The following is a 20,105-nucleotide window of genomic DNA, read 5'->3' as shown; positions in this document are numbered from 1 at the left end:
ATGAAGAGTCAGGTTAAGTTTCGTAGGAGCTTCACATCAAAACAGCATTGCAGCATTCTCCTAAACAACTCAAGTATCAGGGGACTTGTTTTGAAGCGTGGAAACCCACCATAAAAGCATAAGATGGCTCTATACAGCTTGTCAGGCATAATCCAACTCTCCCCTGAGACGCCAAACTGATTTGAAAAGATGTTATTTACACCCTCAATGCATGGTCAGGTGGATAATGAAACTTCACAAGACTTTCCATTGGCATGAGATTGAATAGATAATGACTGGATTTTTATTTTTCTGTGAACTGTTCCTTTAATGTTTCTGTTGTGTTTGACATGACTGAGGGTTTAAAGAGCCCTCCGAAATCAATGTTTTTACAGTTGCCCAATTTTAAATTCATTTCGGAGCTTCATTAATGTACCTCTGATCACTGGAGGGCAGAAAGTCGCCAAAAACAACAGAAAATGAGGACAACAAACTTGAACAACCCTTGCAAATCACTGAAGCATCGTGCTGAACAGTTCAGCTAAGAAAACATTTCCCAGACTCTTGGCCAACATTATTTGTATATGTAGCGCAGGATTGGACTATTACCAAACGCGTCTCCAGCAACCCAGCTACCCAAAGTGTAAGTACTCACTATCAGATACACATTTGTTTCTCTGTTAATTAAGCTTTTTAGCTCGCCACAATGACAATCCAAAATGACCAAAAACTGAGAAACAAAGGCCTTCCCCTTCCTAAAGATCATTTGGTGTCGTTTTGGTGGACACATTGGTATTGCTGTGCTGACTGACAGAAATGTGCTTCTTTAACCCTGGGAAACGTTTGACCAGCATCTGTCTGAAATAGTTCTGGAACTTTCTCCCAACAAACGTGTAGAAGATAGGACTGATGCAAAAGTAAGTGTAAGCAAAGATACGAGTGACATGAAGAGCATAAGTCCATTTCTTTTGTTTCTCACAGCCTTCCACTTTATCTTGCATCAGCATTGCAATGTTGTACGGGGTCCAGCACACAAAAAACAACAGCACAATGATGAATATTAACCTCACTGTTTTGAACTTGGTAACGAGCCTGGATGATATGACGGTGATGGCAATCCTGACATAGCAGTAAATAATAACGGCCAGAGGAAAGAGCAAGAAAAGAAAGATCTGAAGGTAAAATCCAGTTTCCCTCAGCCTCTCAAAACTAAGAGGAGATAATTCACCAGGATACTCATCACAGTATGTTTTGTTGGTCATCTTATGTAAATAAGGGTTGTGGATAAATATCTGCTTGATGCAGGACAGGATGCTGACCACCCACACCACAGCGCAGGAGACTACCGCATACCTTTGATTCCTCACTCGCGATGCGCTCAAGGAGTACACAACTGCAAGGTGTCTGTCAAAAGTCAAAAGAGTTAGGAAGAGGACAGAACTGTAGAAGCCCAGGTAGTAGGCACTTCCAACAATCCTGCACATGGCTGCGCCAAAGATCCAGTTGGAGAGCTGCATGTAGAGTCCCATGAAGGGAAGGCTGCTCACGAAGATCAGGGAGGAGATCACCAGGTTCAACAGCAAGATGTTGGTCACAGTGGTCAGCTTCTCAAACCTAGGAGAGAAAAAACAAAAATGTTTATTGGTCACACTGTTTGTTTGTTCATGTCATAGTAGGAAATCAACATTTCTCTATGAGTGCCATATCATGTTCACATTATATATTTATGGCCTGACTTTCATATCAGGAGGTGGAGGGGGTGGTGGTGGAGTTGCAGGCCAGAAGGCTGTCAAGCCAGTGACTGCAGTTCAAGACTACAGTTGAACATTTGTAAACGTGACACTACATATTTTTAAGGAGACCTTGGAACAAATTCCAGCTGTTTGTGATGACAAAAAACAGCTATGTTTGACGGCAAGTCAGGAGCCAGCAATGGTGGAGAGCAAAACAGGTCTCTGCTCAAAACATGATCGCTTCCTAACCCTAACCTGAAGTGGTTTTTGTGCCTAAACCTAACCCCACCATAAGCATGTCTAAAAAAATTACAAAATTCTCTTTTCCATTTTGTTATGCTTAGCGAGATATCTTGTTGAGGGTGACGCTGTCAGTCATCTTAACATTCCTAACATTGTGCCTGTCTTCTCAAGAAGAATGGTAGTTTGTTTGTTTTTGTCTTTATGTGTGCAGATGAAAAGTTTAGATATTCATTCAAATTGTACTCAGTACTCAATTATAATTTTAAAAGTAACTAAGTACATTATATGATGTCATGCATACTTTATGAGAAAAATTTAAGACTTAAATCATAGGGACTTTACAATGTCTTAAGTAGTGTGGATTATCATTACAGTTTTGTTATTGCGCACCACTTTTCTTTATGATCTGTGTCCAGCCCTTAGAAACATAAGCATATATTTTTCTTTCTGCATATTTATGATCTGAAATAGAAGCCAACAAAGAGAAACACAGAGTAAACATTCCCAACTTCAGTGAATCATAACCCTTATTCTTAGAGATAAATACATCAAATAATGATGATATTGATATAGTTTCACTTCAATATAGTCTATGGATGAAAAAGCAGCACTGAAGCACTGTTCAATATTTATCGATTGTTTTTTTAGATGTGGAAAAATGTGAAGCTAAGCTTTGTGAATTAAGACAATGAAGCTAGTTTTGAGTTGACAGTTGTAAGTTCAGAGCTGTGAATGGTACTTTCCCTGAGCCCTCACCATGTCAGTATGCAGCTAACCCAGCACATCTCATTGCTTCCCCTTTATAATATTCTGCATTATAACCACTCTTTTCAGTCAGAGGCCCAGGGAGACTTTGCCGAGTTCACCTCTGACTCTGCCATTTGTGTTTCCATGAAGACTGAAAGTATTTTCACATTTGCTTGCTCTTGAAGGCAGACAACAGCGATGGAGGCGAGGGTAGAGTGCAGAGGGTCGGTCGACAGTGACAGAGGAGAGGTAACTCTTAGGGGGCTCAGACAGAGGACAGCTACTGTACTCTTTTCTCTGTGGGCACACGAATAAGACGCTCCTAGTATGACTTCATCTGTACTCTCCCAGTGTGTTTTTTTCCTGACAACCTGATGACATCTCCAGTCAAATCCAACGGTGCCACAAATGGTGTAGAACTGAAGCCTGTCGCAGGACTGCTCTGTCCATTCTGCCTCCCAAATATCAGAATCTGAGGCAAGTGGACTAAAATCTCTCTTTAGATGTCTTGGCTGAAGAAGTGGTTAGGTTATAGTGTTCAGTTATGCTCCATTAGATCCATTAGATTTTGAGGATGTAGTTTGTGGTGGTGCTGAATTGTATTGCATTGAGGAGTGTTTTAAATATTTCATCCACCCATTTATTACAAGTGAGGGTAGGCAAAATGTAGTGCTACCCAATTTTTTCAGTGTATTTACATTCTATAAGTACCACTCTCGCATTAGTGCCGGGGTCCACCATTTCTGCACAGGATTTACCGACATGGGACAGATGCAGCGTGGAAGCCAATGTTTTGTTTTGCAATTTGACGTCTTTGAGGTCTGCCTCACTGTTTACTGTTCACTCTCTCAACCATGTTCGAGCTGTGTTAGCTTCATGCTAATATAAACCAAACATCCTGTGTGAGAGTGTGTGTGTGGGTGTGGGTGGGTGGCTGCGCGCACACACACACACAGACTGCCGAGCTCATAGTTTCTCTTGTTTCCTCATCCAACTCAGATGTGTTACGTAGTTAACTATCCAAACCATTAGTCTGTTGATCGTTTAGCTGTAAAACATGTTGCGTTCATTTATTCAGTCAGAAATGGTTGTTCAGAATTTCACTGTTCCAGAGCGCTCTGAGCATCCTTTGTATGGAAGACATTTTTGGCCATTGTTAAAACTAATAGAGCTAAAAGTAAAATAAATACAATTTAAAAAAATATTATTACTGATCTAGAAATGATCGGGTCATAAATAACATACAACAAAAAGTCACTTGAAAAAGTGAACTGTACCATGTATAATAATGTTCATCCCTTGAATCAACTGAGAGAATATTTCAGCTAAACACATACTGTATATGTTTCAAGACTAACATAGGTTAAATGCTGACTTGAGAGAATGGGAGACATTCTGAATAAATCTGGCACAGTTTACCTGGTCTCACTTCTCTCATGTCATGTTTTACTATTTGACCTCATGGCTGTTTTTTTCCCAGCGCAAGATGGTGTCAAGTTTAGCCCATGAACCCTCACATCCTGGTAGTGTGCTCTGCCCTCTTTTGGCCTGAAAGCCATATAACAACAAATACGCCAAAACTCAAAATAGTCAAAGAACTAGATATACTGTGTGTAGAGGTCAGGACTCGGGTATTTGACAGCAACATAAGACTAAAACTCCTCAGCATTACAGTTAGCACCTCCAACTCCCCAACAAGCTGACCAATCTATGTATTAAAGATTGTAGTAGCTTATGGCATGAGGAAAGGCTGATTATTGACCTTTTCCTTAAACATCAATTCTTCGACAATGTGTGTTTGTTTGGCTGCACTGTGAACACACACAGCAGTTGATCTTCTGTTGTATTTCTGACAAAATAGCTGCTCAAGGATTGCGTGCTGTAGTATTAAGCTGCAGTATCCACAGGTGTTGCCAAATCAACCAGGATCAGGAATTATAACTTCAGTTTACACCTTGTAAAACAAAATCCAAGGTTATAGTAAATGTGTGTAAATAATTTAAAAATAAATGACACATTGTAAGAACTGTTTGAATTAGGCCATGAATACACCTGCTGCCCCTTCAAACTGCAACACCAAAACTTTGTTTGTATGGTACTCTCTTTAAAAAGACATCTGCAGTACTGTTGTTCATTTAGTTTTTGTTGAACCACTCACCGATGGATGATGACCAGAACCAGCACGTTGCCAACGAGGCTGAAGAGAAACATAAAGTAGAGCAGGGGGGCTAGATGAGATCCCAGACTGTTGTCACTGTCCCTGTTACATGGACCGACATGCGTGTACGGATCAGGGTCGTAATTATAATCAAATGTTGAAGTCTCCATCTTTTTATGGAAGGTCAGCAGGGGAATCTGCCAGACACAGAAACACAGCCATCAAACATAACATTCACAAAATGATGATTATCAAACAATTCATCTATTAGAAATGATTTAAGGAGAGCTGGACAACAATGCCTTTACCTGAGAGGCTCAGAGGAGCACAGGAAATAATAGCAGATGTTTGTGGGAATGATGATGATGCTAAGGGGAGCTGACTTACCGTCCAGCCAGCAGGGAGGCTTCTTCTTCTTGTTGTCTGACTCTGAACGCCACAGCTGTCTGACTCACGGTGAGTTCAAGTCACTCCATTATAAGTTAGCGAGCTAGGGGAAGGAAGTGCCACAGAAAAGTGGGTGTGTCTGTGCATGTGTGTTTGCATGTGTGAGGGAGGGATTACCACAGCAACACTTCACACAAACAGGATAAATGCATCTGTGCACGTCTCGTGTTTATATTAAATTCAAATCATATTTGACTAACTGTGAGGAAACCACTGTGGAAGACCACAGACAAAATGATCACGCACGTTTGATAAAGACAAGAGAAGGAGTACGTCGCTGACAAGGCGTGCAGAGTGTGGAAGAGACTCTAACATGAGTATTGTAAAAGCTCTGCAGAGCACCTGCAAAAAGCTGCCGTCATATAGTTCATACATAGCCTAATCAGGTGTCCGAACGAAAAACAGGTCAAGGTTGAATATTACATTCTGGACTTAGGGTAAGTTTACCCTAAAATGTATGTATTCAGTAGTTCATGAAAATGTCATTGTCCAGAAACCCCCCGGCCCACCAACACTCAGGTGAAGTTTCATAGTCATCCCAAACTGATCTGAAAAGACTTGATTTCCAGCCGTTTTGAGCCGAAATTATCATTTTAGCTGCTAAGCTAAAAGCATTAGTGTGCACCACACTGTATGGAGCCAAGGATCTATTTTTTTAAAGACAACTATACTATGATTAGAGTTCAGGAAAGAGTGTGGTTTGCTTACTATTGTCAAACTAAAACACTTTTTAAAAAGGTTTTTTGTGACGGTTTGTAGATGGACCCAAAAGCAGACAGGTTAAGGTTATAAGGTGATTTATTCAACAATCAGAGGGATAATAGTGCAGTTCAGGGGTAGCTCGTTGAAGCAGGTGAAGAGGGCTCCATGAGGAAAGGCGTTACTTGAGGTCATGAAGCTGCAGATTGTGCAGAGAAGCTTGGTGGCTGGCTGGGTTAAGGTGCGGGGCTACCAGAGAGTAGCCGGGGGGTCCTGCGAGCGTTGCGGCTCGGGGGTCTCAGGTGGAGTGGTGTTGTCAGGTGTTTTCTGACATTTGTTGTACTTAAAGGATGGTTCTGCTGTTTTTCTGATACGTATTGTGATAGCAGTTCTCACTATTTTCTCATATTTCTCATATCAAACAATTCATATATTGACAGAGAAAATAATAAACAGATTAATCTATAATGAAAATAATTATTACTTGCATTCCTGTAAAAAAATAAACTCCATAGGTTTTTTTTGGTAGTAATAATAAATCTAACAGTATAATGCATACACTCTCAGGGACCATTTTTCTGCATTGTGTACTTTCTCCTTTAATACTTTTACTGATTATATTTTACTTATAAGATATTGTCCCTTTTTATAGTTTGTGAAGACTGCAGCTACTGAAGCACACAGACCCCATTGTGTGTGTGTGCGCGATCGCGCGTGCGCGTGTGTGTGAGTTTTATATCATTAATCATATCACCTCTCTAGCTGCTGGAGAGAAGCTGCTGTAACAGTGAGCTGGTAGCCTGTTGTTAACATGCAGGTCACACTCAGTAGCTGACCTGTAGTTTTTTTCAATAACTCAATCTACAGGGTCCTTTCCTAAATGTGAATACATCTGACTATTCTGCAGTAAACAGCCTAATGCTGCAACATGGGGGTATTTGTGTCACTCCCAGCCAACATTTTTATGTGGGGCCCACGTGGGTACAAAGTGGGCTGAATAATGGGCCCCATATGGGATTGTCCACGGGTTCCATGTTGGCCCCAAGCCAATTGCCCATGTGGGTTTAAGGCAGGATTACACTAGGTGGGCCCCAGCTGGGCAAAACAGACAAGACCCATCTTGGTCCCAGCTCTAAGTCCTATGTGGGTCCTACATGGGGACAACATGGCTAAAATATGGGTTGCAAGTCAGAGTGTTTGCGGGTTCCATGTTGGCCCCATGCTAACTGACGATGTTGGTTTAAGGCAGGATTACACCAGGTTTTAGGTAGGCCCCAGCTGGGCAAAACAGACAAGACCCATCTTGGTCCCAGCTTTAAGTCCTATGTGGGTCCTACATGGGGACAACCTGGCTAAAATATGGGTTGCAAGTTGGATTGTTCGCGGGTTCCATGTTGGCCCCATGCTAACTGACCATGTGGGTTTAATGCAGGATTACACTAGGTGTTAGGTGGGCTCCAACTGGGCAAGATATGAAAGTCCCATTTTGGTCCCAGCTTTTAGTCCTATGTGGGTCCTACATGGGGACAACATGAGCGGAAACATGTGTTGCAAGTGGGATTGTCTGTGGGTTCTATGTTGGTCGCATGCTTGCCCATGTGGGTATAAGGCAGGTTTACACAAGGTGTTAAGTGGGCCCCAACTGGGCTAAATACACAAGACCCATCTTGGTCCCAGCTTTAAGATCCCTGGTCTATGCTAACCCACTGACCAGAAGGAAAGGATTTGAATAATTTTCAAATAAAATGATACATGCCTCATTCACAAACCTCTAAACACACAAAATCTGGAAAATTTGAGTAGCAACACCACACCAATTAATTAACAAAATATTACCATGGCTGAGAGTACTAGAGCACACGGTGAGACTACTATCTTTTCAAATTCAAATCAACTTTTAGTTCAGATGCTATATACAGCAGGTATAAACACCTTGCTTATAACCATGAAAACTAAATAAAATAACAGCATGATAAAAAAACAGTATAATAGAGAAAACAGTTTAATTTACTCAGTACCAGGTGTGGAAGTAACTTATTTCAAATACTCAAATTACAGTAAGTAGGTTATTTTTGGGTAATTACTAGTTATGTTTTTTTTTCAATTTTCATTTCTATATATGTTCACACTTGAGGTTTTTTTTTAAGTTTGTAGGAACACATGTCCATCGCCTCTGCATTACATTGAGGCCCTGTTGTTCTTGTTAACTCCTTTCATATGGATGAAGACGATTTACAGGCTACAGGCTGCCACCTTATCTCCTGGCAGAGAGGACAGTGTTTTCCTGGACCATAAAGACTTCAAATGAGGACAGTTTTAATTAATTTACAACTAAACTCCCATTTTTGAACTTACTTTCCCCTCCAAACAGATAAATTGTTCCCTCACAGGTCAGTCTGAGTAAACATGGAGTTACCTATTCTCTCCACATCAGGAGGGACCGGAGCTATCTGGTCATCAGAGACTGTGTTAATACAATGTCTTTACATTTGCAGATTAAGTAACACGCCTGATGTCTCTCTCTCTCTCTCTCACCCTCTTTGTCTGTCTGACTTCTGATCCACAAACACACTCTCCAGAGTGGACACCAGACACCTTCTGACTTGTGTTCTATGCTATTACTCTGTCTTCTGTTATTTACGACACATCTGGTCTCACTATCTGTGGGACATTCCATTCAAATGGCCTCTGTATTCTTCCAGATTTCAGACCATTTCTAATTAACCATTAAGTCAGTATCTCACATTCTTAATTCTAACACATTAAGAAACAGTGAAAGAAGTTCATAAAACTGATCTTTTTCCCGTTTCTCTACGATTAAGATTGACTGAGATCAAGTTTTAATGTTTAATCTGTACTGTGTTCGGTGGAACCACAGCACCTCCTGATGGTGAGTCCTGGTACAGTTGGACGAGAAATATTCTATGTTTATGGTTATAACCAGTAAATGTCTCTGATATGTCTTGGTTTAACAAGTATTAAGCTAGATCTAGGAAAAAATATGTATACGTGATTTTAATCACGTCATAATCCTTTTCATGATAGACAAAGTACATCTATTAAGCCATGGTGAGATTCTGTGAAAGGTGAAGTACTGTTTTGTAACATTAAAATCTTGGAGACAAAAGCCGGTAAGCAGACACGCCTCGATTTGCAAATAAAAAAACAGAGAGATCACGTCTCTCGAGTCAGTTTTTTTTTTAGAGTCCAGTTTGAGTTTTTAGTTTTCAGTTTTCTTTAGTTTAAGTTTTCTTTTGTTTTAAGTTTTCTTTTGTAACTTATTTTTGAAGCTCTTTACTTTACTTTGAAACACGCTCCAAGACAGCGATCTCAGCAGAAGTATTCACGTGTTGATTTTTCTCACTTTTATATTTTTCGCAGTATTGATTAGCTTCTTTTATTAAGTTTGAACCAGAACGAAGTTCTGTTTTAATTTGTTTTATACAGTTAAGTATCGTAACCTGCTTTTGAAGAAGTGAACTTAATCTAGATTATCTTGCATTAACTAACAACGGAAGATCCGCCTGATCAACGTATCATCCTCAGTTATTTTATTCAAGAAGTTAAATTTAGTTTACAAAGTCAGAGCCTGAGAACCACTTGAAGAAACGAAGAAGAACATCTTTATCAATCATCATCACGACACTACAGCAACTTGCTGTGTCCGAGACCGTGCAAGCGGTTTCCAACGAAAGACAGACTCTTTGACAAGCCCCCAGCGCTCGCTAGCGGTACCGTCCCGCTGGGCATTGAGCCAAGATCTGCACCGGATCGGTACGGGACCAGCTGCCCTCTTCCTAAGACAACGGACCGAGGTGCCCAACCGACTGATACCGGACGAGCTGACCCTCGGCCATTGGACCGGGACTGCCAGCTAGAGCCGCAAATCACCCGAGGGAACCCGCCGCCGCGGACTCCGCAACTCTGCTAAGAAAGTAGGCTCTCCATCACTCATAACAGCTGGATTCACACATGATACATGAGATGGTGTCTATAGCTCTGATTCTGATCTTTTAGCTTAAAAGAAATTCGGTTAGGGCCTCGTTAGTATTAAAAATTACTCCCGTAATCTAAATCAATAAATTGATCTGAAATTGATTAGAATTGATACAAGTTAAACTCGTCCAGTCGAATTTGATTAATTACCTCCGGATTATTCAAATAGACAAAACAACGGAGGTGGTGCCCCATTAACGAGTGTTTTATTAAACGCCAGTGATTAATAAATTACATTTATTATTAGTGTATCTCCTACAAGTTGCAAATGTTATCAGATTCATCTTTTGTTCACATTCAAATGCTTTTGATTTTTTAAAAATGTTTTTTAATTTTCAGATTTTTTTTTCACTTTCAGATCATATTTTTTCTGTTTCAGAGTTTGGCCCTGATCTGGCGTGTCAGGCAGGGCATCAACTGGACGTAGCAAAGAAGATTCTCGGTCTGCCCCAATTATATTGCCAGGAGTCGTGGATACTTTGATAAATGTGACTTAATGCTGACTATACACTGTATTCATGTGATTAGCAGTGAACAAAGTGATGCTAATGACAAACTTGGATTTAACAAGCTGTTTTAGACCACTCTAGGTAGTTATCGGTGTAGAGCTGTGAAATATGCCAGGTTGTAAAGTTTAAAGCCACTGTAAACACAAATCCACAACAGTCATCTAACCATGTAATTTAGGGTCGTATGTACATGATAGTGAGTATATAGAAATTAAATTTAATCAAAATTTGAAGTATTGTTATCTAAGTTTTTTTCCACTGCACGTTGGTAATGCACAAGCATTTTAAGAGCAGGCACGTCAGACGTGAACAAAACAGAGTCTGACTTGCCTCAGCAAGATATTAGCTTGTAAGCTAATTAGCAGACTGAGACAACTCCTGTAAATAGGTTTTGCGTCAAAATCTGCAAAAATGAATATTGCCAGATTACGAGATGACGGCATAATGACGTCACACATTATGCAGTGCGGACATAGGCAGCGCAACACAACAAACAAGCATGGCAGAGGGGGCCGGTAAGTACCAGACCTCCTCACCAGCTGCTCGCCTTAACCCCCATATAATTTTAAATGTAAGCTTATTGTCGGCGTAACATGACGTTGTTTAACCACCTCTAAAGTTTAGAAATAGTGCATCGTGGGCAAACGTTTATGACTTTCATCAGCCGTCGTCTGCAGTTTGCGCTCGTTTTGTTTTCCGTTTGAACATGTAGCCTTGTATGAGACACGGAGACAACATAGTTACTGTTAACCGGAACAACAAACCACCACCCACTCGTGGTATGCCGGTCTAAAAACAAACCAACCCCTCGCTCAGAAGCTAACAGACAGATGAGCTGCTTTAGACGACAGTTTACAGGATCATACCGGTGTACGACATGAACTGACGTGTGCCATCAAATGATAATCTGTTGGATAAAATACAACAAAGTAAGGAGCTAGTCAAGACTAGTGAATATAAAGTAATTTTAAATTGACGCTGGTGGTGTTTAACTGTCCAGTTTAATACTTTGATGGTTTGCAGCATCCTCCAAACTAGCTTGATAGTTTAGATAATTTGACCACTGATGTGATTTCCCACTGTGTGTTGTTTGTTAGTTCATCCATCCATCCATCCATCCATAAGGCTTACATTTATTTTTGTGTTGTAAATAACTATAGAAATAAAAACTAAAGTAAACAATAGAAACTAGGCAGCTGTCAATCAAACGTGAGCTGACACCCCCACACAGTCTTGAGAAATGGTCTAAACTGCAAAATGAGCTTATATATTGATAACCGCCTCAAGTGGTCTAAAACAGCTTGTTAGATGTACCTTTGTCATGAGCATCACTTTATTTACTGCTAATCCAGAGCATAGCAAGCATGAATACACACAATTATCAAAGTACCCATGACTCCTGAAGGCAATTGGGGCAGACCCAGAATCTTCTTTGTTATGCTGATACTCATGATCCCACGGTCCTCTCAGTTGATGCCCTGCCCCTCACGCCAGATCAGGGCCAAGACTCTGAAACTTTGAATTTCAATGTGGAAAAAAGATCTGAATCTGAAAACATTAAATTAGCAAAAAAAAAACTCAAATGTGAAAATAAGTGGAAATTAAAAATAAATAATTTGTTTCAAAGAATATCAGAATTAAATCACAATTGTATTAAATTTAAATTAATGTTTTCCTACAATAATTTTTAGTTTAAAAAGCGGTGTTATTTTATTTTTTTCTACAATTCAAAACTTGAACTTTCAGTTACAAATTTTAGACCTTAAATTACTTTGTTTTTCAAATAAACTGGCTCCATATTTGTACTTCTCAGAGTAAATTTTAAAGCTTGTAGTTTTAATTGTACTTATGCATTACACAAAGTAATCTACTTAGTTACTTTAAAAAATCCTAATTGAGTACTGAGTACAGTTTGAATAACATCCAACCTAGAATTGCAACAATTAATCAAAAAAAATAATTATTAATCACAAACCAGTTTGAGTCTGGCTCTATCTAATTTAAAAAATGGCCACATTCTCTGATTTCAACTTTTTACTTATGAATACTTTCTGGTTTTCAATCACATATTTTCTAACATTTTATGGACCAAACATTTTGCTGATTAACAGACAAAATGATCAACAGATTTATTGGTAATGAAAATAATTGTTCCAGAAAAACAATGTAACAGTTTGTCAACATTTTGCAAACTTTTTAGCTAACATTGGCAGAAAACAATGTTATATTACAAGTTACTCTTGAAGATAGGTTCTTTACTTTACTTTAGTAGTTTTACTTGTAACTGAGTAATATTTTAACAGTTTAACTGTACTTGTACCTGAATACAAATTTTCTGCACTCACTCATATTCCACCACTGCTCAGTACTGTTTAATTTGGCACTGGCTGTCTGGATGCCCTTCGTCCTCCTCTGTCTCTTGTCCCAGTGAACCATTTCGACAGTGCCCTCTCTGCTTCCTGCTGGTTCACCTGTGCCATCAATGAATTCTTCTTAAGAGCCTCTGTAAAACAAATTTGGTTGACAGCATGAGCTAACATTAAAAACATATTCTCTTTAACCCTCCGATCCCTGGCCCAGAGAGGCCCTTCTTAACCACCGAAAGCACATAATCTGTGCTTAGGGGCACACCACCTAATGTAATACATATTTTTATTTTGTAGGCTAATGCAAATCAATTTGGAAAAAAAGTATTAAAAAAAACAAACAAACAAAAAAAAACTTACAACAGCAGACATTAGACTGCGGTCCCCCAGTTTCTCCTCGAGAGCCTCAACATCTGCTTGAGTTTGCAGCGGGAACACCACTCCATCAGGAACCTCCATCACTGATGCATCTTGCTTCTTCAGCAGGACATTTAGCATCTTACCATGAACCTTCTGGGTCTCCTTAATTTCTTCTACAATTGTAAGAAGTTAACATGGCTTCACAACTGGGGCTTGTGGGCAGTGGCAGTGGGGGCTGGCGACCTGCTGGACAGTGGAACTGGCGACTCACTGGGCAGTGGGGCTGGCGACCTGCTGGACAGTGGAACTGGCAATTCGCTGGGCAGTGGGGATGGCGACCTGTTAGACAGTGGAACTGGCGACTCGCTGGGCAGTGGGGCTGGCGACCTGCTGGACAGTGGAACTGGCGACTCGCTGGGCAGTGGGGATGGTGATCCGGCTGGTCATTTTCTTTGCTGCTGGCCCAAGGAGTTTTTCTGGGGGAGTGGGTGGAAGTTCCTTCTCTGAATCAGAATACTCACTTGATTCTAGTTGCTTGCTCTGACTCTGGAAGAGTTTTGCCCTTGCCCTAGAGAGGTTAATATGAAGATATATAAGGTAAACCATACCTACTGCCTCTATATTATGGAAATGACCTTTATCTTGTATTCCCCCACAAACATCTACTTTCTCTTTATCAAGCCATCTTCGGTGTCTGTCAGGTCTGATGTATACTCAGCTTGATGTAGCTTTACCCTGGCCTCTGCATAAGTGGCTGTAAAATACAATGACACAAAATAAAAGGAGTGAAGCAGATATTAAAATAGAACTAGATTTCCATAGGCATTTAAAATAGGTGTCGTGGATCACAAAATTCACAATTTGGATCACATCACAGTTTTGAGCCATGATTCAGTCCATTTTTCAGATCAGACAGACACATTGTGTCAGACAGGGCTGCACCAGTGAACAGAGGTGAACTCTAGCTCTGTGAAGAAGTAAAGAAATCACCGAAATTAGAATAAACATCACAATCTAATGATCTATTTCTGTGACGACAGCCTGCACAGCTTCCCAGTTACACCGCTGTAAATGCGCAAAGTCATGGTCAGGAATTCACTTGATAGAAGTGTGACGGCTTTTAAATAAGTCAATCTTCCTCTTCCTCTGCTGTCACACAGACATGAGCTGCAGAGAGAAACACAGGGCGCATCTGTTGTTCTTCCACTGCAACTCTGCATCAAGATTCAGGGATCTTGTAACTTAAACTCTAAACCGGGTGTCGCGTTAATAGAATATTGTAACGTCCCTGGTTAAAAGCCATAGGCTGTCAGCCTGTTACTCTCCGGTCTCTCTGTCAAACACTGGACTGCAGGTCAAGTCAATCAGCGTGCGGGCCGGTGGTTGGTGGAGAGAGTCGGGGGGGGGGGGGGAGTCTCGAAGTCTCAGAGAAAGAAAGAGAAAGAGTTTGTGTGTGTTGCTGGGAGCTAAAAATCGAGACAGTGTATAGAGTTGGTGTGAGGCTAAATAAAACGTCTGTTCAGAGTATTCCTCGTCTCGGACACTTCTGTGAAACATTACAATATTATCCGTCATTGATCCTTTTTTTAAAACAGTGATGGAAAAATCTGAAGGCCATCTATCACTTTGACAGATTGTAATTACCACTCCTGCCCAGTTGGTGGCGAGTGCGCACATTAACTAGCTATTGTTTAGTCTTGATGCATGACCTCGTTGGCTTCACACGGCAAAGTGTCATGGCACCTGAGTGTCCAAAGTTTCTTCAAAACACCCAATAACAGAGAAAAAATGCCCAATAATGGAGAAAAAACATCTGTTGATAAAACAGATGAAAAAAGAGGGACTGATGTAGTTCAAGTCCATGTGGACCAGGAGGAAGGTGTGACACTGAGTTCAGGCCACAGCAGGTGAACTGAGTTCAATTCAGCTGATTTCTTGCGAATGGTTTGTTCATATTTTAATAGCAATTGTTTAATTTTGTAAAATTATATTGTTCATATATTACTGGTTACGCACAGTGGCCACAGTCAGTGGTTTTAGTGGAGAAAAAGTAATTCATCTGCTTCATGTGGTGTTGACATAAGTGAAGGCACAGTGTGGATGTCTGTTCATCTTTTCTCTCATGTCGCTTGTTTGGATTGAATATTAATTCAAATTGAAACAATGAAAATTAAATGCTATTGAATAGATCTTTATCATTAAAAAACAAAAATTAAAATGATGGATAAAAATAGATTATGACGGGATTTTTATGATCCTGTCAGTCAAAATGACAGACAACGAAAAAATCTAGCGCAACCTCTGCTGTAAACTGTATTTCACACTTTGAGGGTTTCATTTAGTCCACAGATCACATGTGGGCAAACCCTGGTCTGTACGAACCACAAAGCAACAGCGATTCGCTACACCCCTACTTTGCAGCCATGAAACCAGTATTAATTGAAAAAAACATGCGCATACAGTATACATAATATGAAGCAGATGTCTAATCTGCAGAGGGATAGTGTGGTTGCAGGTATCCCACCTGTAGGAGATACACTAATAATAAATGTAATTTATTAATCACTGGATTAATAAAACACTCGTTAATGGGGCACCACCTCCGTTATTTTGTCTATTTGAATAATCCGGAGGTAATTAATCAAATTCGACTGGACAAGTTTAGTTTGTATCAATTCTAATCAATTTCAGATCAATTTATTCAATCTCATATATGAAGAAGTGAATTCTACACATATCCATCGGTTCTCCACATTAAAAACAAACCTGCACAGACAACGACATACGGTTAAATATGTTTATTGACTAAATAATTCAGGTTAAATAAATGAAATGGCAATTTAAATGAATAACAACAGGTAACAGGAAAAGTGAAATAACTAAGTAATGGGTTATTAGTGGAATATAGGCTGATGGTGAGATCATGAGTTAGGTTGAAGCATTTAAATATTACAGTAGTAATTTTAATACTAACAAGACCCTAAACAAATTTCTCTTAAGCTACAAGATCAGAACCAGAGCCATATACACCATCTCATGTATCATGTGTGAATCCAGCTGTTGTGAGTGATGGAGAGCCTACTTTCTTAGCAGAGTTGCAGAGTCCGCGGCGGCGGATTCCCTCGGGTGATTTGCGGCTCTAGCCGGCAGTCCCGGTCCAGTGGCCGAGGGTCAGCTCGTCCAGTATCAGTCGGTTGGGCACCTCGGTCCTTTGTCTTAGGAAGAGGGCAGCTGGTCCCGTACCGATCCGGTGAGATCTTGGCTCAATGCCCAGCGGGATGGTACCGCTAGCGATCGCTGGGGGCTTGTCACAGAGTCTTTCGTTGGAAACCGCTTGCACGGTCTCGGACACAGCAAGTTGCTGTAGTGTCGTGATGATGATTTTGATAAGGATGTTCTTCTTCGTTTCTTCGAGTGGTTCTCAGGCTCTGACTTTGTAAACTAAATTTAACTTCTTGAATAAAATAACTGAGGATGATACGTTGATCAGGCGGATCTTCCGTTGTTAGTTAATACAAGGTAATCTAAATTAAGTTCACTTCTTCAAAAGCAGGTTACGATACTTAACTGTATAAAACAAATTAAAACAGAACTTCGTTCTGGTACAAACTTAATAAAAGAAGCTAATCAATACTGCGAAAAATATAAAGTGAGAAAAAATCAACGCGTGAGCACTTCTGTTGAGATCGCTGTCTTGGAGCGTGTTTCAAAGTAAAGTAAAGAGCTTCAAAATAAGTTACAAAAGAAAAACTTAAACAAAAACAACTAGAAACTGAAAATAAAAACTACTTTAAAAACTGACTCGAGAGACGTGATCTCTCCGTTTTATTACTCGCAAATCGAGGCGTGTCTAGGCGGGGCTTACCGGCTTTTGTCTCCAAGATTTAAACATTGCAAAACAGTGCTTCACCTTCTCACAGATTCTCACCATGGCTTAATAGATGTACGTTGTCTATCATGAAAATGATTATGACGTGATTAAACATTAATTATACATATTCAGCTTAATACTTGTTAAAACAAAGACATATCAGAGTCATTTACTGGTTATAACCATGAACATATTAAACAGAATATTTGTGGTCCAACTGTATCAGGACTCACCATCAGGAGGTGCTGTGGTTCCACTGAACACAGTACAGATTAAACATTAAACTTGATTTCAGTCAATCTTAATCGTAGAGAAACGGGAAAAAGATCAGTTTCATGAACTTCTCTTACTGTTTCTTAATGTGTTAGAAATAAGATTGTGAGATACTGACTTAATGGTTAATTAGAAATGGTCTGAAATCTGGAAGAATACAGAGGCCATTTGAATGGAATGTGACCACAGATAAGGATACCAGGCATATGTCGTAAATAACAGAAGACAGAGTAACAGCATAGAACAACACGTCAGAAGGTGTCCGATGTCCACTCTGTGAGTGTTTGTGGATCAGAAGTCATAGAGACAGAGAGAGAAATAGGTAGAAAGTGATCAGGCGTGTTACTTAATCTGCAAATGTAAAGACATTGTATTAACACATTCTGATGACCAGTTCGTTCGTCCCTCCTGGTGAACTGGCACAGGACTCAACATGACCTGTGGGAAGAGTTTATCTGTTCAGAGGGGAAAGAGAGTTCAGAAATGGGAGAGAAAGTTCATCCATAGGCTTTGGGTTGTAAATTAATTAAAACTGTCCTCATTTGAAGTCTTTATGGTCCAGGAGAACACTATCCTCTCTGCCAGGAGATAAGATGGTCAGCCTGGAAGACGCCTCCTTCCTGTAAATCTTCTTCATCCAGATGAAAAGGGTTAACAAGAACAACAGGGCCTCTGGTAATGCAGAGGCGATGGACAGATATGTTCCTACACACCAAACAAGAGCAACTGCAGAACGACATGCCATGAGCACCAGGGGCAGATGGTCATCCCAGTCCCGCTGGTGTTGTGCAGTGAGAATAGCCAGTTGCTGACCCAAGGTGCGGTGAAATCTCTCCACTAACCCGTCACTCTGGGCCGTAAGGGAGTGGTGCGGGTCTTGTGTGCTCCCAGACATTCAGACATGGTGGCAAACACCCGGGACTCAAAATTTCTTCCCTGGTCGGAGTGTATGGTCTCTGGCACCCCAAAACAGCTGAACATGCCTTCCACCAGGGCATCCACCACAGACTCCGTCTCCTGATCTGGCAGAGCGTAGGCCTCGGGCCACTTTGTGAAGTAGTCTATGGCAGAGAGAACGTAGCGGTTACCTTTGTCCGAGCAAGGTAAAGGGCCCACTACGTCCACCGCCACTCTCTCCATCAGGCCCCCCACTGGAAACTGTTGGAGTGCAGGCTGTGCAGGGGTCACAGCAGCGGCAAAAATCCTCCACATCCCTCCTGCACTGCCCCCAGTAGAAACTCTGGCGGAGGCGGCGGAGAGTTTTTGTAACTCCAAAATGCCTGGAACCTGCGGCTCCATGCATGGCCTTAAGCACACCCTCACGCAGGCCCTTGGGGACCACCACCTGCCAACGCTCCTCCCCTGTTGCAGGCTCCTTCCATGCCCGCTGCAGCACGCCCTGGTGCAGGCGCAGAGCATCGAACTTGGACCACAGTCCCTTGGTCGTTGTGGAGAGCGCTGCCACTTCTTCCCATGGTGGTCGCTGTTGTGCCTCCACCTACTGCAGAACGGGCTGAAGGTCCACATCCTGTACCTGCTGTTGTCTCCACTCTGCCATGTCCACAGTCTGCAGCTCCCGGCATAGGAGCTCCTCCCCTCGTGGCCCCGTCTTCCACCTCTCCCCACAGCTCTCCCTCTCTCGCCTCTCTCTTCTTGACGGGGTACACCTCCCAGCACCTTGTCCATCAACCTGGCAAAGGTGGCAGGAGCGTTACATAGACCAAAACAGAGAACCTTGAACTGCCATAGCCCCCGCCCAGAGCAGAAGGCAGTCTTGGGCCTGGACTCAGCCGCGAGGGGTACTTGGTAATACCCGCTGTGGAGGGCCAGGGATGAGAACCAGGAGGACCCAGAAACCAGGTCCAGTGACTCATCAATACGAGGCAGGGGGTATGAATCCTTCCTGGTTACTCCATTCACTGGTCTGTAGTCTGAGCAGAGCCGCCAGCCGACTTTCTTAGGGACCATGACAACAGCTGCTGCCCACGGACTATCTGAAGGCTCAATAAGGTCTGCCTGCAGCATTTTCTCCACAGCTTCATCACAAGCCTGCTGACGAGCCAGGGGGAGGCGTCGAGGGTGACACTTGATAGGCTGTGCATCCCCTGTGTCGATCTCGTGCTGCAAAAGATGAGTTCTCCCCACCTCTTCATCACACAGAGCAAAACAGTCACGAAACTCCAGCAGCACCTGCCACAGCTGTTCTTGCTGCGGTCCAGGCTGCTACAGTTCCTCCCCCATATCTCTCTCACTGCAGCCAACACCCTCTCCTCCTCCATCTGTGGTAACGCAGGTGGGGCTGTCGCAGAGAGATCCCTGCTTGGGCTGATGGAGCAATTCTCACCTTGGGGGGGAGACACAGGAGACAGGGACTTGGGAAAGGAGTGGACAACAACAGTCTCTACTGCATCAGCTGCATGATGGCTAGGGAGCATGTCAGGAAGAAGCCTGGGGAACAAGGTGATAACTGGCCCCTCCTGAAAACTCACTGTCCCTCTCAGGAGATCCAGCTGGCAGCCTGCAGCCCTTAAGAAGTCAAGACCCAGGATACATGGGTCCTGTACTGCAGCTATCCATGCTGGGTGATGCAGCGTTCTTCCCCCCACAGTCACAGACAGCACTCCCTTGCCCTTCATAGGAGCCAGCTCACCTGTGACTGTGCGCAGTCGCACCAAGGTGGGCTCGAGCTGTGTCCCCTCTGGTACCACATCTGGTCTCACCACA

General features: G+C 41.9%; 1 protein-coding gene across 1 annotated transcript; it reads right to left on the bottom strand.

Moving 5' to 3' along the window:
• Positions 1-437: 437 nt before the first annotated feature.
• Positions 438-5,043, bottom strand: LOC141014766 (C-C chemokine receptor type 3-like). Its single transcript, XM_073488678.1, has 2 exons — positions 4,861-5,043; positions 438-1,593 (listed from the first exon to the last, which is right to left on the bottom strand). Exons 1-2 carry the CDS (start codon positions 5,028-5,030, stop codon positions 735-737), a joined length of 1,029 nt encoding a protein of 342 aa, XP_073344779.1. The 5' UTR covers positions 5,031-5,043; the 3' UTR covers positions 438-734.
• Between the last annotated feature and the right edge of the window lie 15,062 nt (positions 5,044-20,105).

This window comes from Pagrus major, chromosome 19 (assembly GCF_040436345.1).
Source record: "Pagrus major chromosome 19, Pma_NU_1.0".
Lineage (NCBI taxonomy): Eukaryota > Metazoa > Chordata > Actinopteri > Spariformes > Sparidae > Pagrus > Pagrus major.
Note: the sequence above shows the minus strand (reverse complement) of the source record. Positions and strands in the feature narration are given on the sequence as shown.